We start from the raw sequence: 25,660 nt of genomic DNA, 5'->3' as shown, positions 1-25,660 counted from the left end.
CTCATATCTGGTGTGACTCCATCTAAATGCTTTTCCTGTTGTTATGGACCAGGTCAAGCCCCCTCAAGATATATCAAGGAGATAGGCAAGACCCTAAAGTTTATCTTATTTAAAGGCAAATGTGAGTTGCTGTGTTCCAGATGTGATTTGATTAGTTCACTACCAGGCTTTAAGCAAAACACAGTTTATTCTTACAACGCAGTTTAAATACAAACATCAAAAAAAATTGGCGTAATTTTAACTCGTTGAAATACTTAATATACTATATTTTATTTAACATTAATAATCAGTTGTTATTAATAATAATAATAATCAGTAGCATCCATAAACACACTTTTGGTAATGACAATGTCAGCAAAACGGATTTTCTCACCTCCAGGAGAAAAGCACACTGAAAGAAAAGTCTAGCAGCAGAGGGAGAACTCAAACTTTTTGCTGCAGCAGAGGGAAAGCTGTATCTATCAGCTTTAAACTCCCCATTTCAACTGGAAGCAAAACTAAAACTTTGGATCTGTGTCAGCCTGACTCGACCCACTCATGCATTTTTTGTGTAATTAAAAAGAACACTCAAGGAAGCTCAAAGCTGTTAACATAACTGCTTCTAAAGCAGACATTCCGCCACCACTGACAGCACCACTGACAGCACTGAACAAACCCCTGTTAAAGGCACAGTATTATCATACTGTGCATCCACTGAAATATTGTGTCACCAGTATAAAAATATGATTCTTTTTGTTTGTTAGCAAGCTGAATTGGCCTTTAATTAGTTTTTGAAAACTGGAAGACAGCTGCCAATTTTGGTGCCCTCTTCATTTTTGTATTATTGTGGGACAGCATGATTATTTAACTAGATGTCACATAACTGCAGGGAGGCCGCAGTCTTTATTTTCTAAACGTAAGTTTCACCAAATGATTAATATTTCTGGCCTATTATTTTTGAACTTCTCGACAATTTTCCAATTCCATTGCTATTCTGTCTTTGGTAATTCATTGTATTGTGATGATCACCTCTTTTATGTTCCTGAATCCAACTCATTTGATTACCATTCTAGGGTATCATCCTTCCTGAAATAGCTCCGTAGAAGTCAATATCGCGTAACCAAATCACCCGTATTTGCATGTGCATTGTACTTGACAGTGGTTTGGCTTCCTCAGAGCCAGTTGTCAGAGTGAACAGAACCTTTAACACTCCTGTTTAAATCTGTCAGCCAGGGCTCCCCGATTAGACCAGATTAAAAGCCCCAATCGGGGAACTCTGATTCAGTGATGTCTACCTGTCTGACCTTGTTGCAATCACTAATCTTCTCACAGCTGTAATTGTTGCTTTAATGAATGCTGCTACACCCTTGCTGATCATTCTAAACACTCTACAACCCTGTAATATTGTGTGCTATTCCAGACATTTAAAATGTGTTTCAATAATAGCTGTGATACCACAACATATGGCATGTTGTGTCATTTTATTCATTTACTAGATGTGGGCATTGCTGGTTGGGCCAACATTTGTTACACATACCTGATTGCCAAGAAGGCAGTTAAAAGTCGGTCACATTGCTATAGGTCTGGAGTCACTTGTTACCAGACCAGTTAAGGGTAACAGTTTCCTTTGCTAAAAGACATTAGTGAACCAGATTTTTTTTTAACTGACAGTCAGCAAAGGTTTCAATGTCATCATTAGACTCTGAATTCAATAAAAGTGTGGAATTTAAATTCTACCATCTGCCGTAGTGGATTCAAACCCAGGTACCCAGAGCATTACTCGGGTCTCTGGATTAATAAACTAATAATAACACCACTGGACCATCACCTCCCACATGTCAATGGTTGCCACGCAGCTCTTTCTGGATTTGGTTTTGTGTTACAGATCTAAATAGCAAATACAGGTAGACGATCTTTTATCCGAAATCGTTGGGACCAGCTATCTTTTAAGAATTTGGAATTTTTCGAATTTCAAATAAAGTGACAATTTGATGGTGAACTTTTAAAAAATCGTACTGGAGGTGCAGACGCACTAACTAAAACTGGCCTTGAGAGAAAATCCATGCCTGCCTTTGCTGGGCCACACCCCGCCTTGTCACATCTAAGTGACATGCATTGAGTGGGTACCGACTTGGGTTAACTGTTTGCAGGCCAAACAACCTTGTTAATGAGAAAAAACTTCACAAAAAAACCTTCAGATTTCAGAGCTTTTCGCATTTTGGAACTTCAGATAAATGATCGTCTACCTGTACAAAAGAAAACCTTATAAGAAGTGCATAGCTCTTTCTTCCTTTCAATAAAAGTTCTCAGTAACCTGAAAAGATTTTCAAATGTCAGTATTTCTGGCTATTTTATAAATCCTGAGAAGTTGAAATGTGGCCACTTTCCAAAGGCTCAGATCTGTATTGATTTTAGTCTCAATTCAAAATCTTCCGTCAGTCAGTGGCTGCCAGCAATTTAATTTCATTGACAGGGAACCTGTCTACTGTGAGAAGTCAACAAATTCTTTTTTTTAATATGAGGAAGCTTGGCCCAAAGGGCCGTTTATTCCCTTTAATCCGTATTTTTCTAAACATCCACCCTGCAGAGATTTTTTTGAGTTATGTTCACGTCTATACTTGTGATTAATCAGATATAGTTTTAATTCAGAGATATAATTTTGTCTTAGATGTAAACATAATCTTTCCCACTTATGCTAAGATTTGTTTTAAAATAAATGGATTATTTTAAGTTCATTAAGGAAGCCTGGTTAACATCTCTTTTATCTTGGATAGTACTTCAAAAGAGGTATGATTGGCCAGTTTGGTGATTAAATCAACACATTTATACTAATAGTGTGATTTGTGGAATAGTGGGTTTGGTTACCAGTGCATTCCTCCTGTCATAGTCGTATTACCCTGGTTACCTTTCACACCCTTGCTTACCAAGAATCAATCCACCTCCACTTTAAAAACATTCAAAGGTTCTGCTCCCACTGTTTTTTTAGAAAGAGAGTTCCAAAATTCCTGAGAGTTCTTGACCTTATGAGAGAATTTTTTTTGTCTCGTCTCTTTTTAAATTGACCCCTTTTCAAATTTACCCCAATTCCAGATTATCCATTTAAAGGGAAATATCTACCCCAAACTTACTGTATCAAGCCCATTTAGAGTCAACAAAGTTATTAGGTATGGGTGTTGCTGGCTAGCTATCATTTGTTGTCCATCACTTATTGCCCAGAGGGCAGTTTGTTAAAAGACATTGCTTTAATAGAGTTGCATGGCATGGAAACAGACCCTTTTGTCCAACTCATCTATTCTGACCAGATATCCTAACCTAATCTAGTCCCATTTGCCAGCACCTGCCCCATATCCCTCTAAACCCTTCCTATTCATATACCCATCCAGATGCCTTTTAAATGTTATAATTGTATCAGTCTCCACCACTTCCTCTGGCAGCTCATTCCATACGTGCACCACCCTCTACGTGAAAAAATTGCCTCTCAGGTCCCTTTTATATCTTTCCCCTCTCACCCTAAAGCTATGCTGTTTAGTTCTGGACTCCTCTGCCCCAGGGAAAAGATGTTGTCTATTTAACCTATTCATGCTCCTCATGATTTATAAACCTCGATAAAGTCACCCCTCAGTTTCCAATGATCCAGGGAAAACAGTCCTAGCCTATTCAATCTCTCCCTATAGCTTAAATCCTCCAATCCTGGCAACATCCTTTTAAATCTTTTCTGAACCCTTTCAAGTTTTACAATATCCTTCTGATAGAAGGGAGACCAGAATTGTGCACAATATTCCAAAAGTGGCTTAACCAATGGCTTGTACAGCTGCAACATGACCTCCCAACTCCTGTACTCAGTGCTCTGACCAATAAAGGAAAGCATACCAAATGACTTCTTCTCGATCCTATCTCATCTCTTCCCTAGCCTGTCCAATCTTTTCTCATAAGACAACTGACCCACTCCAGGTGAAGTCTGGTACACCTTCTCTGAACTGCTTCCAGTGCATTTATATCCTTGCTTAAATAAGGTGACCAATATTGTGTGCATATTCCATATGTGATCTCACCAGGATCCTATATAACTGATGCACCACCTTCCTGTTTTTATATTCAGTGTCCCTCACAATAAGTTATAAACTTTTATTAGCTTTTTCAATTACTTGCATTACCTGCACACTAACATTTCATGCCCAAGGATGTCCAGTCCCCTCTGTATCTCAGAGCTCTGCAATTTCTCACCATTAAGTAACATGCTTTTTGTTTATTGTTCCTGCGAAAATGGACAATTTTATATTAATTTATGTCATCAGCAAATTTGACAACCATATTTCCCACACCTTCAAGTTATTTAACATCATAAAATATTAGGAGCAGAGCTAAACCATTTGGTCCATTGAGTCTACTCTGTCATTCAGTAAAATATTATTCAGTTCAAAAAAATTATTCTGATAATCCTCAACTCGACTTTCCTGCATCCTCCCATAGCCCCTGATTCCTTTAGTTAAAAGCTTGTGTATTTCAGTCTTGAATATACTTAATAACTCAGTTTTGACAGTCCTCTATGGTAAAACATTCCATAGGTTGACTAAATCAGAGAGAAAGGAATTCCTTCTCGTCTGTCTAAAGTGAGTGAACCCTTATATAAATTGAAAACAATTGAGGTGCCAGCACTAATGCCTGTGGCACACCACTTGTTACACCTTGACAGCGTGACAAAGATGCCTACTCTGTGCTTCCTGCCAACTAGCCACCACATATTCTGTCCCAAGACAATGTTATATTTTATATATATAATCCCCAATAATTCAAACTCAAAATAAGTTTCAATATGGCACTTTAATAGATGCCAGTACATTCAACACTTCTGATTTAACGATAGAATGTTACTTACTCAAAAACACCAGTGGATTGGTTAAACATGATTTCTCTTTCACAGAGACCATTTTGACTGTCTCATGAAATTGAACTTGTCTAAGTGCATTGCTATAACTTCTTTAGTAATAACTTCTAACATTTTCTTGTGAAGGATGTTAAGCTAACTAATCTCTTACTTTTTGAACAAATGAATGACATTTGCTAACGTAATGGAACCTTCGTGCATCTAGGGGCTGTCAGGACTTCAGGCCTGAGAATGCTGCGCAGGAATTCAATAGTATCTTGGTGTCATGTCTGTATTGTAGGAATGAGCAACAAATCAAAATATCAAGTCATTGGAACAGAGAGTTATCAGCTGTTAATATGAAATTGTTCATTGTACATATTGTAAAAATTGCATATTTGATACCTTGATTTGTGCTGCAACTTTGTGGACACTCACTGCCAAATGAATATTCCTTTGTCATAGACTGGTACTGTTACTTATCATTCTTTCCTTTTTTGCCTTTATGTCATTCCTGCAACCAGCTGGATCAGCTCTGGTCTTGGGAATACATAGCATCATGTTCATGAAACTGTACTCATACCATGAGGTGAATCGGTGGCTTCGTGAAGAATGGGTACCTCTTGGTCTAAAATCATCTATAAAACATCCAGGTATACCAAACCTGAACATCTTCAGTACTATTATAATTATGTTCTTTCAGATTTCTTTATGTTATCTTAATGATTAGTCTAATCCTGATGCTCTTGCAGGTATTTCATCATGTGCATCTGATCCAAGCAACACTGGTGGGGGCAATCTACAACAACTGGTTACCTTTCCAGACAATTTGACAGTAAAAGGTATAGATTTTATCCTTCGTTCTTTTTGCAGGTAATACAATGCAGGTGCAGTTATTTGATCACTGTGGAGAAAAGTATTGGTGAGTTAGTATAAGAAATCACAATTTTAATTTAGATTGATCTAGATTGCTTTAGTGCCAAGTATGAGTTTAAGCTGATGTGTAAAGTTATGTCTTCCATTGAGAATATGTATAGGGTATAAGCAAGCAGGGAAAGAGTTAAGTTCTGAGTTTTGTGAAACGAGAGGTTCAGCTGAGTATGACTCAGATCAGATAAGAACTTACAATTAACAATGGAGTGCTGGAGGCAAGGGTAATAGATTAACAAGGTGAAAGAGCCATTTAACAATATTGGAAGCATTCAGTATGTGAGGTCAGTTTAACAAGGTGAAACATATTCATTATGTGAAGCCAGTTATTTATTCATTGTGCAGCAGCAGATGGCTTTATCTTTACTATTGACACTCGCTGATTGTAACAGTCACCTAATTAATATGTATGTTGCCTTACCTGGATGTTCCTCCCTGTAAAATGACTATATAGTTCATTGAGAACCCACTGTGTCTTTGGGCATTTTGCTTCAACTGAGGGGGAAATGGAACGACAATATTGGCATAGTCAGAAGGATCCAAATAAATAATTATGATCAGACGGTGTCAGCGGCCACCTGGAGCATCGGTGTCTCGAGACAGATGGGCCCACAAGTAATATTTTAAACCTTGGTCCCTCTCGCTATTCCTGTGTGTCTGAGATGGTCCCCTCACTTGATCGCTCTCTATTCTACGGACTCCTCAGACAGTAATTAGTTCAGTCGAGAGACACAGTTTCGCAAGCGCGCTGGCAGGCAGAGGTTCGAGTCCTCTGCGCAGTGATGGGGTTCGAGTCCCTGGGGTGAGGGATGTGGTTGAGGTTTGAGTCCTCTGTGCGGTACTGGGGTTAAAATCCCCTAGGGTGGTTTGGGGTGAGATTCGAGTCCTCTGTGCGGTACTGGGGTTCAAGTCTACTGGGTGACTTGATTTGAGGTTGAAGTCCTCCCGCTGTGCGAGGTTCGAGCTCTGTCTGTTTAAGTACGGTTCGAGCTTTCTGTATTTAATTGAGATTTGAGTTCTCTCTTTATTTAAGCGAAGTTTGAGTTTTCTATGTTTAAGTGGGATTTGGGTTCTCTGTTTAAGTGAGGTTCGAGCTCTCTGTGTTTAAGTGGGATTCAGGTTCTCTGTGTTTAATTGGGGTTTGAGCCCCGTGAGGAGTAAAATGAGAAAGGGGTTAAACTCCCCTAGTGGCAAAATTCGAGACTCTGTGAATCTTTGTTCTGGGGGAAGAGAGTGGCTTGGAGTGCAGTGTAATGTGGTCTGCTGTGAGGATTTTTTGTTTTGAAAGGAGTAATTTCAGTGAGAGGATGCCAAAAAAATAGAAAACGCTGAAATTAAGGGTATACTAATACTTGGGTTGAAAAAGGAAAGTTTCAATGTAGATTGTGCCATGCTGAGAGTGTTTGATGTTTAAGACTTTTGATTTGTTAAAATACTGGTTCAGAAAATCCTTTTTAAGTAACTGTTTTGCCTTGTTTGAATTAGGGTCTCAATGTGTTTTGTGGATTATCTAATGGGGCAGATTTCGCTTTTACATTGAAATTGTACAACATTATGTCTGTTTTAAAATTATCAAACTTGTAACCTTAAAGCAAATTGATTGAGTGCCTTGAGCCCCTGATTTGTTTGAAATTCTACAATACCTGTAAAAAAAAATGGGTCAGTGATCATGCTTTAGCCAGTGAGAGCATTGTATTAAAATAACTTTGCTGCTATGTTTTTAATGCAGAGAGTTCACAAAAAGAAGAGTACATACTGAGTTTGATGTTTTGTTAGGATTTTAGAGAATATTAGAACTTGAGGCTGAGCTGTTTCTGTTAATTATTGTTAAGACTTCATTGGCCCCCTTCATATTGCAAATTTAAAGAATGTTGATCTCTGCCAAAGTTGCCACTGTAATTTTGACTGTTTTATTTGGGAAGTTTCATTTGGAGAGCATATTTTAAAACACTCAGCATTTGTTTCCCACAAATATTTGACATTTAAATTTGAACTGAAATCGCCTCTTCAATTGCTAAAGCACAGGAAACATTTTGTTGTTTGCTTACTATTCCAGACTTTTGAAATACTTTTCCTGACAGCTTTTACATTAGCCCAGTCTCAATTTGTTAAAAGAAAATAATTTTTGAATAATCTGAATGGAAGCACCCAAGGGTTTGATTTTAGGATTACTGATTGTTGTTTATAATTGACTGAATTGTTTTAGGCAGTACAATTTAGAAGTCTATGTATTGTACAAAACTTGATGATGCCATAAATAGTGAATAGAGTAATAGATTTCAAGAATTCAAAGAATGTTGAAATAGGCAGACACAGTTCAGTGTAGTTAAATGTGTGACTGATTTCATCCTGATAACTACTTTGGCAAGGAGGGAATAAGAAAGGAAATGCAAGGATACTTTCAACACCTAACATCTACTCTGGAATACACCCCTCCACAGCCTGACCCAACGGATTTGGTTAGCTCCCCAGTCATGAGCATGAAAAGTGAAGAAGCTAACAACAGTGAGGAAGAGGTTGATTTGCTTTTGATCAGTGGCCTTCCTATGGACATTAATCCACGTGAGCTTTACCTTGTCTTTTGATCATTTAAGGGATATGAAGGTTCACTGATCAATCTAACATTACAACAGCCAGTTGGCTTTGTCATATTTAACAGTAGAGCAGAAGCAGCAAAGAATGCTGCATTATCCAAATATGCTGCTGCTGCACATTCAGATACGCATCCTCCATCTGAAGCACCTCCACAAGGACGGAAGTCTTGTCAGTTTTGTGAAGCATTTAACTGCCCTCATCCAAGAAATCAGACTTCTCCGTGAAGTAGTCTGCAAGGACAGAGTGAACTTTGTTTTCAGGTTGGACTTACTGAAGGAGATTTTGGAGAACTGGCTCGTTTCCACTCGACTTGGAAGGTATGGAGTGGTCACTAAGGACTGTGGATTTAAGAACTTTACTGGTGATTTTTTTTCTACATGGGAGGATTCTTCAAATTCTAATTACAGTAATGGACTAGTAAGTTTTGTTGTTATAATCATTGTATGCTGTGTGTCAATAAGTTGCTTAAATACTGGCTGTCAAGAGTCTTATGAAAGCTGGTAGTGCCATTGGTTATCATGAAATGATAAAAGGAGGGAATGAGAATATGTATAGGGTATAAGCAAGCAGGGAAAGAGTTAAGTTTTGTGTTTTGTGAAACAGGTTCAGCTGAGCATGACTCAGATCAAATAAGAACTTACAATTAACAATGGAGTGCTGGAGGCAAGGATGATGGATTAACAAGGATGATGGAAAAGTAATCAGTATGTAGAGCCATTTAACAATATTGGAAGAATTCAGTATGTGAGGTCAGTTTAACAAGGGGAAAAGTATTCATTATGTAAAGCCAGTTATTCATTGTGTAACAGCAGATGGCTTAATCCTTACTATTGACACTCTTTGATTGTAACAGTCACCCAATTAATATGTATGTTGCCTGATATGGATGCTCCTCCCTGTAAAATGACTATATAGTTCTTTGAGAACCTGCTGTCCCAGAGAAGTCTGTGAACTCATGTCTCTGTGCACTTGGGCAACTGTTATCTCTCCCCCCAGGGTTCAGAATAAAGATGAAGGAGATAAACTTACATTGTGATTCTGAGCATTTTGCTTCGACTGAGAGGAAACGGGACAACGCCACATTCTGTTCATAATGAGAGTAGCTTTTGTCATATATTCAAACAGGATTGTTTTCAGAACAATTGTTTCTGCAAAGTTAGGTGATTCTTGTCAAAATTATCCATTGATGCCTTGGGTTATTAATGTGATTGTTTACCTATGAGTGCATTTTGCACGATATCTTGTACTAAAACCTAGAATCCAGAAAAGTATCATAGGAAAACTGCTATAGATTTTACTTAGAATCACTGAAGTCTAAGTAACAGTGAGAAGAAGTAAGATATTGGAATATTGAAAGGATGGTGTGGTTGGGAAAAGAAGAAATGGGAATTTTGGGATTTAGGATATCTACATGAAGGAATCTTCCATTGTTGAAGTGATGTGAGGAAATTTGAGAGTGTTGTGAATTTACAAATAATGGTTCAATGTTATGGAAGCAGTAAGGAATGATGAGAATCTACAACAAGGAAGAGAGGGCTATTACTTTGAGAGAAAGATATATTCTGGAAAGCAGGAAGAATGAAAAGTATTGAAGGTGTGCTGGAAGTATGTGCATGGCTATGACTGGTAATTAAAGTGTAAATTATTCAAACAACATATTGCTTTTTCAGCCATTCAGCAAAAATGCAACAAACACAGCAAAGAACGTAAGAGTTTGGAGGATTGGTAAATAGCAAATAATATCTGATGAATCTGATCATTTTAGAATTACTAAAATAGTGGACTGGAGAATGTCAATGAATGTTATTTTAGTGGGCTTCCTGAAACCATTTGATAAATTCTTCTTAAACAACTGCCAACTAAAGCTGAATTTAATGGAATTGAATCTAAGCAAATTATTCATCCATTTGGGAAATTGACTGTGCAGAAGAAGGCAGAGAGTTGGGATAATGGGTAGATGCTCCAATTGCAAAGATGTGACGAGAGGTATCCTGCAGCAATTTGTATTGGGGCCTCAGCAATTCATTGTATTCAACAAAGTCTTACATGATGAAATAGGAAGTCCATCTAGTGACATATAAATAGGCAGCATTATAAGCAAATTAAATCGAAGCAAAACTTACAAAGCAATATTGGTAGAAATACAAGTATTCTAGTATTATGTTACTTCTAAGCAAATAAAAAAAACTTCAGAATTGTTGAAAAAAACATACATTTTGTTGGAGCTTTACATCTTGCACTCACCAGGACAATTCGCAGTAGTAGCAGTGTAAGAGAAAATCATCATTTATATGAGAGGAGAGTGCTGTTTGGTTGGTAAACTGAACTGATTGCTGGCGGTGTTGTCCTTAATGCACCAACTCATGACGATTGACAGTTTACTGTCAAGTTTTTAAACCAGGTTGAATCTTGTCAAGGCACTCTGTAGAAATGAAACAGAAAATGTCTATCACCTATTTTGCTGCATTGAAACAGGTGTAGTATTTGTCTGCAACAAATGGAGTTCGTCTTATTAATATATGCATTTTTCAGTACACACAAGTGTACTACACTACAAGCCTGACTGAGAATCCTGAATTGGTTGTCAATGTAATTCTTTGCACACTTATTCAGCAAATATTTTCCATTCATGGAACCACATTTAATGTTGGACACTGTGTTATGTTGGGCATTATTTGCAAGCATCTGCTGGTTTTATATGATCAATACATTTTATGTTGCAAAAAGTGGAAGAGGAATGCTGTTTGATGCAACTGCCAGTCTTTGGGATGTGTGACCTAGATATCTGACATCACACTGGTACTGAAATTTCTAAACCACATCACCCCTCTGATAAGCTGAATGTCTTTTTGAGCTGATAGTAAATCCTATTAATGGCAAATGTCACTTACCTTGATGCTGTTCAGTAGCAGTGAACGTCATGCTCAAGCTTTGCTGGATAATTCTGAGTGTGTGAATGATTATGATAACAAGCAATTTTAGATTGGTGTTGTTATGAAGTTGAGGGCATGTACTGTACCTTTAAGAGAGATAAAATGCTGTTCGAAATCGAGAGCTTACAAGCATCTATGTATATGACTAGATGGCAATTTCAGAGTATACTAGAAAATTGGAAAAATGTAACATTTGACTGTGAAATGGATACCTGAGTTTTGCCTGCTGTTTTGACAACAATTTAACTTTAATCAATCAGTTTAAATTATTCACATTCCTGATGAAGGGCTTATGCCCAAAATGTGACTATCCTGCTCCCTGGATGCTGCCTGACCTGCTTTTCCAGTGCCACACTTAGAGTTTAAATTATGCCCCAGAATACTAAAACTCAATTGAATTTAAATTTATTGTTTTGCCAACATCGAACCAATGAGACAATCCAATGTTGCGAGGCATAAAAATGCAGACATTTTGAAAATTGGTCAGAGAGCAACTGCCATAGAGAGAGAAACTGGAGACCTAATTGCACGTTTAACATCTTGCTCTCAAAGAAATTAGGAAACACTCTCCATCAAATGTAGCTTTTCATGTGAAGCATACTCACAGTAAAAGGCAAAAAGACAACCTGGAGAGATCCTCAGCCAGAAGAGTGAAGACTCAGAAGAAGACAGTGGTTATGTGGCTTTGAAATTAAGTTGTTGTAATTTTAATAAGTGACTTATTGAAGCAACATATTGCTATAGTGTTGGAAGCAGGTAATAAGCAGTTAAGAGAAAGGGTGGCTTAGAGTTGTGAATACTTGTTGTTTATGTTCACTCATTTTAACATTATGAGGCGAGGTGAGGTTTTCTGGGTGTTTGGTTTAATTAACAGAGGGGCTTACCTCTGAGTTGTAACAGTTTAGGGGCTCGAGTCCGAGATTTGGCCAGGTTTACACAGATCCAGTCTGAGATTTGGACAGATCTGAACTGATTTGGGGTACATAAGATCCAAGCAGATTTAAACCATGGGTGATTCGTGTCCGAGATCTTTAAATAAAACTTTGGTGAAAAAGTTTGTTTAATTTCAGTTACTTCTGGTTGATAAAATTAAAAGTGAGGAAAATAGCTCTTAACGTTGCTAAAGAGGTTCTGGGGTTTGAAGATGCTTCCCAAATTTGCAAAGAAAGTTTTGAAAGACCGAGGAAGGACCTACATTTAGAATTAGAAAATAGGTTAGAGTTGAGTTTAACCAGGGACAAAAGGAAAGCTGAAATTGTAATGCAGTTGCTCCAGCACTTGTATCAGAAAAACAGACATGTGGAATAGAGTTAGAAAAACTTAAATTATAATTGAGGCAAATGGAGTTAGAAGATAAAGAAAGGGAAAGAAGAGCCATGTTGGAGGAAAAAGGGAGAGAAGGTTCTGAGCTGAACAAAGATAAAAAGAGAGGTAAAATAGATAACGAGAAAGGGAGAAAAAATTTGAACTTCAGAAATTGTGAATTAGTCAGAAAAGTCAAGTTAACAGGATGAAAATGTAGAGAGAAGGTAGTGATATATACAATGTGTTAAAACATTGCCACATTTTAGTGAGAAAGATGTCAAAGCCTTCTTTATTGCATTTGAAAAATTGGCTAGGTAGATGAAGTGACCAGAGACCTTGTGGGTAATGCTAGTTCAGACAAAACTGGTAGGTAGGGCTAGTGAGATATTTGCAGCACTGTCAGATGAGGGGTCAAGAGATTATGCAGATGTCAAAAAGGCAATTTTGAGTGCTTATGAATTGGTACTAGAAGTGTATAGACAGTGGTTAAGAAACATAAAGATGAAACCAGTTCAGACTTATGTTGAATTTGAAAGAATTAATTTTGACAGATGGGTGAGGGCCTTAAAATAGGTAAGATATAAAAGGCTCTAAGAGGGACTATTCTGCTGGAGGAGTTTATAAACTCACTTCCAGAGATGAGAAGAACTTACGTAAATGAACAGAAAGTTCAAGAAGTGAGAAGAGCGGCAGAGATGGCAGATGGATATGCATTGGTGCACAAGGTGAAATGTAGCTTCCAGCAAGGAGTTCATCCTGTGAGGGATAGAAATTGAGAGAAGGGAGAAATTGGGTAGAATCTACTCTAAACAAAGAGTAGTTCACACTGGGAACAGTTTACACAGGTGAAAAAAGAAGCCCAAGAGGGTGAAAAGGAGGTGATGGGTCTCAGGTGTTTTCACTGTGGTAAGGTGGGACACACAAAGTCACAATGCTGGTTGTTGAAGAAAGGCACTGCGGGAAAAGATATGGTAAGAGAGACTAAACCAGTGGGATTAGTGAAAGTAGTAAAGGAAGCCACAAGAAAAGTTGAGGAGATTAAAGCATTTGCACTCTTTCTGACATGTTACCCGAGAGAGTGGTAATTTGTAGGATAAAGGGACAGAAATTTAGTGGTTCCACTGTGTAAGATCAGGTTGAAGAGCCAAATCAAGACTGGGGAAGTAACAGTGGGAGTGATTGACAGAGTGTCAGTTCCAAGAATACTGTTTGTTCTTGGGAATGAGCTGGCAGGATTCAAGGTGGGAGTGACACCCCTTGTTGTGGAGCAGGTAAATGAAAACTGGGAAACCAAGGAGTTAAAAGACAAATACCCTGGAAATTTTCCAGACTGTAATAACAAGCTCCCACTGTCATAAGTCACAGCAAGAAGCAAAAACTAAAGAGAAAAACGAAAGAGATGAGGTTCACTGAGCTGACACCATGTTTCACATCATAGTGTAGGGAAAACCTGAATAGAAGTGTTGAGTCCTGAAAAGCTAATGGACTTACAACAGAAAGACAATACAATATAAGGTATATGTGTATATATATTGATGCATACTCATAAAATGAATCAGAACGTACTCCTGAGGGTTATTATCTTAAAGAAAGAATCCTAAAATGAAAATGGAGACCACGGCAGGTTAATGCAGTGAAAAATAGATGGAAGTGCACCAGATTGTGTTGCTAGTAGTATACAGACAGGAGGTATTACGGGTAGCACATGAATAACGAGTCAGAGATTATTCAGGTGTGAGGAAGACGCAGATTAAGGTCCAATTTTCCAACTATTGGCCTGGATTGCACAAGGATATGGTTAAATTTGCAATACATGTCATACATGCTAAATGGTAGGTAAACCACTAATAAAACCAGCACCCTTGTTGCCAATTCCTGCAATTGAAGAACCTTTCATGCAGATTATGGTTGATTGTGTAGGTTCCTCCCTAAAAACTAAAAGTGGGAACAGTACTTGCTAATGATAATACATTTGTTTATTAGATTTCTGGAGGCAATTCCGTGACAGAGTATGAAGGCAAAAAGGGTGGTGGAGGAATTAGTAGCTTTCTTTACCCAGTATGGGCTATCCAGAGAGATTCAGTCAGACCAAGGGTCTAATTTTACTACTAGGCTATTTAAGGAAGTCATGGATAATTAGGCATACGGCACTTTAAATCAAGTGTGTACTACCATCCTGAATCTCAGGGAGCTTTGGAAAGGTGGCATCAGACCCTTAAGACAATGTTAAGAGTGTACTTTCAGGATTACCCGATTGATTGGGATAAAGGTATTCCATTTGTATTGTTTGCCATTCGAGATGCCCCAAACAAATCTACTCAGTTTACTCCCTTTGAATTAATATTCGGACATGAAGTGAATATGAATAAGAAAAATAAGTTGGACCAAAGTTGGAGATCTCACACTTGGATTATGTATCTGAGGTGAGGAAACATTAAATTGAGTAGGTAAACACCATCTGAAAAGGGCACAGCATAGAATGGGAAGCAGATGGCAGATAAAATCTCAAAAATTCAGATGTTTTCCCATCGGGATGACCTATTAGTATTGTTACTAGTGATAGGAGATCCCTTCAAAGCCGGGTTTAGTGGTCCCTATCAAATTGAGAAAAAGTTGAGTCAGGTATACTATCTGGTAAAAATGCCGGATAGAAAAAAAACTATTGGCTATGTCATGTGAATATGATGAAACCTTATTACAATAGAGACAGGGAACTGGAGAAATAGGTGTTAGTTATTGACACAGAATGAGAAATCAAATCCAGATGTTGTGGAGTTTGATGTCCCTCAAAATACATTAAAAAATGAAGAAGTCCTTGAGGAGTCGGATAATTTAGTGAGCTATCTGTCTCAGAAACAAATAACCGAGTTGAAAGGTTTAAGGACATATGCAAGAATAAGATGGGAAGGACTAATACTATTGTGCATTAGGTGGAAGTAGGCAGTGCTGTTCCAATAAAACAACACCTCTACAAACTTAATCTGCTCAAAACCTCACAAGTCCAGAAGGAAGTGGATGCGATGCTCAATGAAGATGTCATTGAACTGAGTCAGAGTGAGTGGAGTTCACTGATCATGTTAGTTCCCAAATCTGACGGGAATCAATGATTTTGTGTGGACTATCAGGAGGTCAGTGCTGTAAAAAAAAATCAGACACCTATCCAATCCCAAGATTGGAGGATTATAAAGAGAAAGTTTGTCAAGCGACTTATATCATGAAATTGAATTTACTGCATGGGTATTGGCAGGTACTTTTATCAGAGAAAGCAGAAGAAATTTCTATGTTTGTAACACCAAGTTGGCTATATCAATTCAGAGGGATGCCCTTTGGAATGAAGAATACACCAGTCACGTTCCAAAGATTCACAAACAGTGTTGTGGCAGAATTAACAAATTGTGCAGTTTATCTGGATGATGTAGTGATCTTTCGTGAGTCATGGATTGATCACATGTTACAGTTAGCAGAACTCTTTGGACGAGTATGAGAAGCAAAACTGGTAATAAACTTAAAGAAAACAGAATTTGTGAAGGCGGAGGTGATGTTCTTGGGTCATAACATTGGACATAGAAGGTTGACCCCAGGAACGTGAAGACGAAAGCCATTGAAGAATTTCTGTGAATATCCTCAAAGAAAGAGATACTTCAATTTTTGGGACTAAGCAGATTCTTCTGGAAGTTTGTTCCAATCTTCAGCAGCGCTGTGGTACCGCTAACAGATGTACAGAGGAAGACAACACAATTTCGGTGGACAGAACAATGCCAGGAGGCACTTGAGAATTTAAAACCTGTACTAACCACAGCACCAGTTTTAGCTATACCAAATTTTTTGAAACCCTTCAAAGTTGCAATCAATGCTGGCAATATAGGAGTTAGAGTTGTACTGCTACAGGAAGATGATGATGAAATTGAATGGTCACTTGGCTACTTTTCAAAGAAACTCAACAACCACCAGAGAAAATATTCTACCCTTGATTCAGAATTATTGAGTTTGGTACTGGTCTTCAAACATTTTAATGTTTATATGATGAACAATGTATCAACGATGGTTGTGTCCACAGACCACAAGCCTGTTACATTCCTGGAAAGATATAAAGACAAAAAATATGAGACTATTTCATTGTTCTCTTATGTTATAGACTTTTGACTTGCAAATAGTACACGGTGTGAGTTGCAAAAATGTGATAGCAAATGAGATATTGCAGATTTAGAGGAAAAATGTGTCAACAAGATTTGATGATTCCAATGTTATATATGTGTGCAGAAAAATATGACTTAGATTAATGACCTAATATTTCATCATAATGGGAGTAAAGATTAGAAAAAAACCATAAAATCATCTTTTCATTATGATGGTTCATTTTTTTCTTAAGGGGGAAGGTGTTCTACATTCAAGGCATATACTGTACCTTTAAGAGGGAGAGCATGATATTCCGAACTAAGAGCTTACACACACTTGTATATGTGTCTAGATGGCACTCCCAGAGTGTACTGGAAAATTTGAAAAATGTGACATTTGGCTGTGAAATAGATACTTGAGTTTGGTTGCTAAGTTTTGACAATGATTTGAATTTAACCTATCAGTCTGAATTATGTCCCAGGATATTAAAACCCAATCGAGGTTGAATTTATTGGTTTGCCAACATCAAACCAATGAGACAATCCAATGTTGGGAAGAAAAAAATTGTGGACATTTCGAAAATTGGTCAGAGAGCAGTTGCCATAGAGAGAGAAAAACTGGTGAGCTAATTGCTGAACTGATATCTTACTCTCAAAGAAATTAAGAAACATTCTCTATCAAAAATACCTTTTCGTGTGAAACACACTCATAGTAAAAAGAAAGAAGACAACCCAAGGAGATCCTCAGACTGAAGACAAGGAGAAGATAATGGCTGTGTAGTTTTGAAATTAAATTGATGTAATTTTAATAAGTGTCTTACTGGAACAGCATATTGTTAGAGAGTTGGAGGCGGATAGTAAGCAGTTACGAGAAAGGGGGCTTAGAGTTGTGAGTACTTGTGGTTTAACGTTCACTTTTAGTGTTAAAAATGATGTTATTTTCTTTAAAGAGTGAAATTTGAGAATTCTCTGTCACTCATATTTTAACAGATTACGAAGTGAGGTGAGATTTTCTGGGTGTTTGGTTTAATTCACAGAGAGGTTCATGTCCGTCTTGTAACAGCATTCTTACAAATTGACGTGATGAGTGCAAGCTGAGAAGCTTCAGCAAAACGTAACATTTTCCTGGCAATTTTCCAATTATTGGTAGATTAAATGAATGGGCTGAACTTTGTCAAATTGATTTTGCGAGGTCATCCATTTGGACTTAAAATATTTATTAAAACATGTTGTATTCTGTATGTTAAAATGCTAGAAACAATGAAGACCAAAAGGACTTAGATGTCCAGATACATAGATTATTGAAATATCATGAGCAGACAGAAAATAATCAAAAGGCTAATGATAATGGCCTTTGTCAGGAAAATAACTGAACACAAGAAGTAGAAGCCCTTGCTACACCACACCTGAGAAACTGAGAGTGGTTTTGGGTACTACACCCTAGAATGTATGAGAAGAAGTGAGAATGTAGTGTAGAGTTCTCAGTATGATACCTGGACTCCACAGGCCAAATTATGGAAAAGCATTGTATAGTCTATGAATGTACTCCCTAGAGCTCTTGTGATGCAGCAGTAGTTTCCCTACCTTCGATCCAAGAGGATGAGGTTCAAACCCTGTTGCACACCTGTTCCAGAGGTGTGCAATAAAATCTCTACAAAGATTGATTAGAAAATATCAAGAAAAAGTTCTCCTTGGATTTAGGAAAGCTAAGTTATGGTTTGATTGATATTTCCAAGATTTAAGAGGAAGAGATAGGATACATTATTTTCACCACTTAGGGAGTATAAGATTAGATGGTTTTGTCTAAAAATTAGAATCAGAGCTTCCAGGTGAGAAATAGGAAACACTTAAGTTGTAAAAATTTGGAATTTTCATCTGCAAATAGTAATTGATACTAGATAATTTGTTAACTTTAAAACTGAGATTGACAGAATTTTGATAGGCTGAAAACATCGAAGAATGTGAAGCCAAAGTGGGTACTGTATATGGAGTTGGGTCACAGATCAACCATGATGAAATTGAATGGGGAAACAACTCAAGGGGTCAGTGACCTACTCCTCGTTTTATGGTTGGATAGTTGTGCCTTTTTTGTGGTGAATTTGATGGCAGGTGGGTGTTTAATGGGATGGGAAAGTAGCTGCCACCACCCTAATTAAGCTTGGAATAAGATGCCCATTCAACAGGGAGCTCAGCTGAACTAATACCTGCTCAAGACCTTATCCCATCGTCGCTGCTGCTAACCCAATAGTGGGCAGGGGACTGGCTGTGCAAGAGCATGACAAGCAAACCCTGTTGCTGGCCTCTCGACGACGGCCTCTCATTCACATTTATTGATGGAGGGATCCAGGATTGGAAATAAGGGACCTGCTGAAAGCTACAATTCTGCCCTTGCATCTCTCCCCCCTCACCTTCTTAAGTGATGTGAATGGAAAAAGCTGAGTGTAAATCAATTAGAAATCAAGAGAATGGACAAATGAGAATAAAGAATACAAAATTTTAATTCTGCTTTTTCTTTCCACAAGCATTACAGAAGGAAATTTAATTGAGAAAGTCCTTCTTACTTAAAGAGATGGCAGTTAATCTATCCTATGGTTTTAAATGATCGTTAAATTGTGTTCCCATGAACTCCAGGAAATGTCAGCTGATATGAATTCTCACTTAAACATTTTAACACACTTGATTTGCTGCATAATCAATAATTTTGCAATTATGATAAAAACTGGAAGCAGGAATTTAAGCAGGGGCATTTTTATTTTCCACTATAAATTTAGTGGGTTATCAGTAGAAACTGTGGATAAACGAATAAACTTTTTAAAATGCTATTACTCTAGAGTTTTCACAGAAGTTCCATTGGGATATTTACCTCCTGGACATTGCATTGTTGGGTTTGGATTAACGTTTGAGACTCTGTCAAACACCAAAGACAATAGATTTCCATTTTTAACGTATAACAACAAATTAAGTAGTTCAGTTGAGGTCCCTGTCCATTTGAGCTAGAGCCTTGTGTCTTCTCTAGTAGCATTTTTGGATAGCGCACTGGGAGTCATCCCTCCCATGTCTTGCTGTTGATTCTTCATATACAGCCGGCATGTGTTACCCTAACCCTGCAAAAACCACATTTGCCAACCTGTGCTCTGGATCACTTGCCCATTTTGGACATCAATCGGTGTCACTTCTGCAGCAGATAATTCAGTACTGCTGAGCATAAGACTTGCCAGTGTCTGGGCAGCAGCTCACAGTATATACAGCTTCCAGTCTTTGGGTACTGATTCTGGACAAATGTCTGCTGCTAACTTTCCACTGCCCTTTTGGCTCATCGTTTAATGAACCTTGTTCAAAGGAGACGATGTAGATGTCTTATTGGTTCACCAGCTGACAAGCAAGACCCTCGTTACCTGTAAAATATTCCACGTCTTGAGTCTGATGTGAGTCCTCATGATAAAATGTTTAAAAGTATTTTGAGTGAAGTTGGGGGTGCATTTTATTAGCTTTTGAAGAGTTGTGTAGATATTTGGAATATACATTTCAGCCTTTCCAAAAGCTATTTAAAATAAATTGTCCGGCAAACCTAGTGAGTGATGCAATAGTGTGCAAGCAGAAACAGTGTTTAACCTAATAATGGAGTAATGCATGGCTGAAGGTGCAGCTGCATGATGATGTTTGAACCATTTGTACTTCACAGCACCCTCAATGAATGGCAGTACAGCAGAATACCTTTACATATATGGTATTCAGGCACACTGATGTTAACTATAACAATTGACAACAAATAGAAGTAGGATGGTGTGCTCATAAGCTGTTAGCGTATAATGAATCATTTGTAAATTACCTGTCATGAACACAATACCATTGCCGTGCAAACTGTAATATCTTTACTGTTGCCTCATGTCAAGCCCTGGCATAGCCTTACATCCCTTTCAGCATGGACAATGAAGCACACATTACAACTGTAAGTTACACTTGAAATCTTATACACACAGAACTCTAAAGTAAATTTAAGCTTAAAAGCATTTAATAATTTAATGATACTATATAGTAAATTAACAATGTGTAAGATATGCTACTATATGCTTTAAAATGCTCCATCAATTTAATATATTTCTGCTTATGCAACAAATTGAGAACTAATACTAGGAAAAAGCACTGGATCAGTCAATAATTGCTTTTTTTTTACTGTTTTCAAGATAACCACCTTGAACATTTTGTTTTGAGAGAGTATTGATGGAATAAGGAAATGTGAAGCTGCAGGTGGACTCAAACCTATGACCAGTACCATCCAGTTGCATTATTTGCCACCCAGATTCCAGCTTGTGGAACATGTGTAAGACGCCCAAATAGGTTGTTTGGAACACAGCTCTTAAAGGCTCTTCTTACTTGCCTATAATGGAAAATTATACTTTTGTTCTTATATTTTTTGGTTACCGTAACATGAGGTTAGACGTTGCTTATAGAATGAAAATCCACTTTGAGAAAAGCATTTACATATGCAGCAATGCAGTATTGTACTGAGGAGAATTATGGTCTTCAGTGGAAATTTGAAGGACTTGAATGCCTTGCTACCAATTCTTGCCTATTCATAATTGTTTTTGAGAACCTATTATGAACTGTCTTCTTGAACCACTAAATTCTAAGTGGTGTTGGTAAACTTTCTTAGGTGGCAAGTTCCAGGATTTAAACTCAGTGATGATGAAGAAACAGTGATATATTTCCATGTGAAGATCATCTGTGATTTGGAGGAGAACTTGCATGTAATCATATTCCCACTTATCTGTTACCCTGTTCTTCGAGGCAGGGAGATAGCAGGTGTGGAAGATTCTATCAAAGAAGCTTTGATGAGTTGTTACATTGCTTCTTATTGATGGTATGCACAGCATCTATGATATGCTAATGGTGGGAGACGTATATGTTTACGGAGATGGATGAGTGCCAATCAAGCAGGCTGCATTGTGCTGCAACCAGCCACTTGGGGAGTATTCCTTCACATTTCTGACTTGTACCTAGTTGAGAAGCTTTGGTGAATTACTTGCCACAGAATGTCAACTCTGTGACCTGCTCGTGTTACTCGGTGTTTACGTGACTGTTCTATTAAGGTTCCGCTCAATGAAACCTTCTTTTTTTATGGTTTATTCATTCATGATATGTGAGCATCACTGGCCAGACCAACTTTTATGGCTATCCTTAATTACCCATGAAGACTTGGTGGTGAAATACCTTCTTGAACTGCTATACTGTACGTGCACACTGCTGTTAAGAAATGATATCCACCAACAGTGAAGAAACAGTGATATAGTTGTTGTGGTTCTGCTCGCCGAGCTGGAAGTTTTTGCTGCAAATGTTTCGTTCCCTAGCTAGGGAACATCATCAGTGCTGTTGGAGCCTCGTGTGAAGCGCTGCTTTGATGTTTCTTCTGGTATTTATATTGGTTTGTTCTTGCCGCTTCCGGGTGTCAGTTTCAGCTGCAGTGATTTGTATGTGGGGTCCAGGTCGATGTGTCTGTTGATGGATGTTCTTGCCGTTTCCGGGTGTCAGTTTCAGCTGTAGTGGTTTGTATATGGTGTCCAGGTCAATGTGTCTGTTGATGGAGTTTGGGGATGAATGCCATGCTTCTAGGAATTCTCTGGCTGTTCTCTGTCTGGCTTGTCCTATGATAGTGGTGTTTTCCCAGTCAAATTCATGTTGCTGGTTGTCTGAGTGTATGGCTACTAGAGATAGCTGGTCGTGTCGTTTTGTGGCTAGCTGATGTTCATGGATGCGGATTGTTAGCTGTCTTCCTGTTTGTCCTATATAGTGTTTTGTGCATGGTATTTTGTAAACTACGTTAGTTTGGCTCATGCTGGGTATTGGGTCCTTTGTTCTAGTGAGTTGTTGTCTGAGCGTGGATGTTGGCTTGTGTGCTGTTATGAGTCCTAAGGGTCGCAGTAGTCTGGCTGTCAGTTCTGAGACGCTCCTGACGTATGGTAGAGTGGCTAGTCCTTTTGGTTGTGGCATGTCCTCGTTCCTCGGTCTATCTCTTAGGCATCTGGTGATAAAGTTGCGTGGGTATCCGTTTTTGGCGAAATACCTTGTATAGATGTTCCTCTTCCTCTTTTCGCAGTTCTGGTGTACTGCAGTGTGTTGTGGCCCTTTTGAATAGTGTCCTGATGCAGCTTCGTTTGTGTGTGTTGGGGTGGTAACTTTCATAGTTTAAGACTTGGTCTGTGTGTGTTGGTTTCCTGTGTACCCTTGTGGTGAATTCTCCGTTGGGTGTTCTCTCTACTAACACGTCTAGGAATGGGAGTTGGCTATCCTTTTCCTCTTCTCGTGTGAATCGGATTCCTGTGAGTGTGGCGTTGATGATTCGGTGTGTATTTTCTATATCTGTGTTTTTGATGATTACAAAGGTGTCATCAACATATCTGATCCAGAGTTTGGGTTGGATTTGTGGTATGGCTGTATGTTCTAACCTTTGCATAACTGCCTCTGCTATGAGTCCCGAGATTGGTGATCCCATGGGTGTTCCGTTGATTTGTTCGTATATCTGATTGTTGAATGTAAAGTGTGTGGTGAGGCACAGGTCCAGTAGTTTAAGTATGCCGTCCTTGTTGATAGGTTTGGCCTCCTGTGTTCTGTTATGTATGTCCAGTAGGTTGGCTATTGTTTCTCTGGCTAGGGTTTTGTCAATTGAAGTGAACAGTGCCGTCACGTCGAATGGTACCATGGTTTCTTCTTTGTCTATGTGTGTATTCCTGATGACGTCCAAGAATTCCTGTGTTGATTGTATGGAGTGTTTGGATCCGCTGACTAGGTGTTTCAGTTTTTGTTGTAGTTCTTTGGCCAGTTTGTATGCTGGTGTCCCTGGTAGTGATACTATGGGTCTGAGTGGGATGTCTGGTTTGTGTACTTCGGGTAGTCCATAGAATCTAGGGGTGTTGTTGCTTTCAGGTTTCATTCTTTGCTGGTCCGCTTTGGTTATCTGTCCGTTTTTTTGTAGATTCCTTAGTGTGTTGTTTATTCTATTGGTGAGTTGTGGTGTGGGGTCGGAATCCTTCATTTGGTAGGTGTTGGTGTCTGCGAGTAGTTGTTGTGCTTTACTGATGTAGTCTGATTTATCTAGGATGACCGTCATTCTGCCTTTATCTGCCGGTAGTATGATTATGTTTTTGTCATTTTTCAGTGCTTTCAGTGCTTCCCTCTCCTTGGTGTTGAGGTTATGTGTTTGTTGTTTTCTTATCATCATGGGTACTACCGTTTGTCTCACTGTTTGTTGTGTCTCTTCTGTCAGTCCATTGTTCCTGAGTGTGCTTTCTAGTGCTGCTAGGAAGTCTGCTGTGTTGGCATCCCTGTGGTTGTATTTGAGTCCCTTGGCCAGTATAGTTCTTTCCATGTCTGTGAGCTGCCTGTGGGAGAGGTTTTTAACTCAGTTCACTTCAATTGACAAAACCCTAGCCAGAGAAACAATAGCCAACCTACTGGACATACATAACAGAACACAGGAGGCCAAACCTATCAACAAGGACGGCATACTTAAACTACTGGACCTGTGCCTCACCACACACTTTACATTCAACAATCAGATATACGAACAAATCAACGGAACACCCATGGGATCACCAATCTTGGGACTCATAGCAGAGGCAGTTATGCAAAGGTTAGAACATACAGCCATACCACAAATCCAACCCAAACTCTGGATCAGATATGTTGATGACACCTTTGTAATCATCAAAAACACAGATATAGAAAAAACACACCGAATCATCAACGCCACACTCACAGGAATCCGATTCACACGAGAAGAGGAAAAGGATAGCCAACTCCCATTCCTAGACGTGTTAGTAGAGAGAACACTCAACGGAGAATTCACCACAAGGGTACACAGGAAACCAACACACACAGACCAAGTCTTAAACTATGAAAGTTACCACCCCAACACACACAAACGAAGCTGCATCAGGACACTATTCAAAAGGGCCACAACCCACTGCAGTACACCAGAACTGCGAAAAGAGGAAGAGGAACATCTATACAAGGTATTTCGCCAAAAACGGATACCCACGCAACTTTATCACCAGATGCCTAAGAGATAGACCGAGGAACGAGGACATGCCACAACCAAAAGGACTAGCCACTCTACCATACGTCAGGAGCGTCTCAGAACTGACAGCCAGACTACTGCGACCCTTAGGACTCATAACAGCACACAAGCCAACATCCACGCTCAGACAACAACTCACTAGAACAAAGGACCCAATACCCAGCATGAGCCAAACTAACGTAGTTTACAAAATACCATGCAAGGACTGCACAAAACACTATATAGGACAAACAGGAAGACAGCTAACAATCCGCATCCATGAACATCAGCTAGCCACAAAACGACACGACCAGCTATCTCTAGTAGCCATACACTCAGACAACCAGCAACATGAATTTGACTGGGAAAACACCACTATCATAGGACAAGCCAGACAGAGAACAGCCAGAGAATTCCTAGAAGCATGGCATTCATCCCCAAACTCCATCAACAGACACATTGACCTGGACACCATATACAAACCACTACAGCTGAAACTGACACCTGGAAACGGCAAGAACATCCATCAACAAACACATCGACCTGGACCCCACATACAAATCACTGCAGCTGAAACTGACACCCGGAAGCGGCAAGAACAAACCAATATAAATACCAGAAGAAACATCAAAGCAGCGCTTCACACGAGGCTCCAACAGCACTGATGATGTTCCCTAGCTAGGGAACGAAACGTTTGCAGCAAAAACTTCAAGCTCGGCGAGCAGAACCACAACAACGGATACCCGAGCTACAAATCTTCAATCAGATTTTAAAGTGATATAGTTCCATGTCAGGAAAGTGTTTGGCTTTTGGGGGAGCTTACAAGTGGCTGTGCTCCCTTGCATTTGCCACCCTTGTCCTCCTAGATGGTAGAGTTGCAAGTTTG

The 25,660-nt window shown here is 38.8% G+C and overlaps 1 protein-coding gene across 1 annotated transcript in view; it reads left to right on the top strand.

Moving 5' to 3' along the window:
• Positions 1–25,660, top strand: part of LOC132823598 (diacylglycerol O-acyltransferase 1-like) — a 195,773-nt gene that overhangs the window by 83,068 nt on the left and 87,045 nt on the right. The window contains exons 7-8 of the mRNA XM_060837516.1: positions 5,368–5,459; positions 5,574–5,685. Of these exons, the coding sequence (XP_060693499.1) occupies positions 5,368–5,459; positions 5,574–5,685 (204 nt within the window). The remainder of the gene's footprint in view (positions 1–5,367; positions 5,460–5,573; positions 5,686–25,660) is intronic.

The sequence above is a fragment of the Hemiscyllium ocellatum genome, chromosome 17 (genome assembly GCF_020745735.1).
Source record: "Hemiscyllium ocellatum isolate sHemOce1 chromosome 17, sHemOce1.pat.X.cur, whole genome shotgun sequence".
NCBI classification, from domain to species: domain Eukaryota; kingdom Metazoa; phylum Chordata; class Chondrichthyes; order Orectolobiformes; family Hemiscylliidae; genus Hemiscyllium; species Hemiscyllium ocellatum.
The sequence above is the reverse complement of the archived record's forward strand: the minus strand, read 5'-3'. Positions and strand labels throughout refer to the sequence as shown.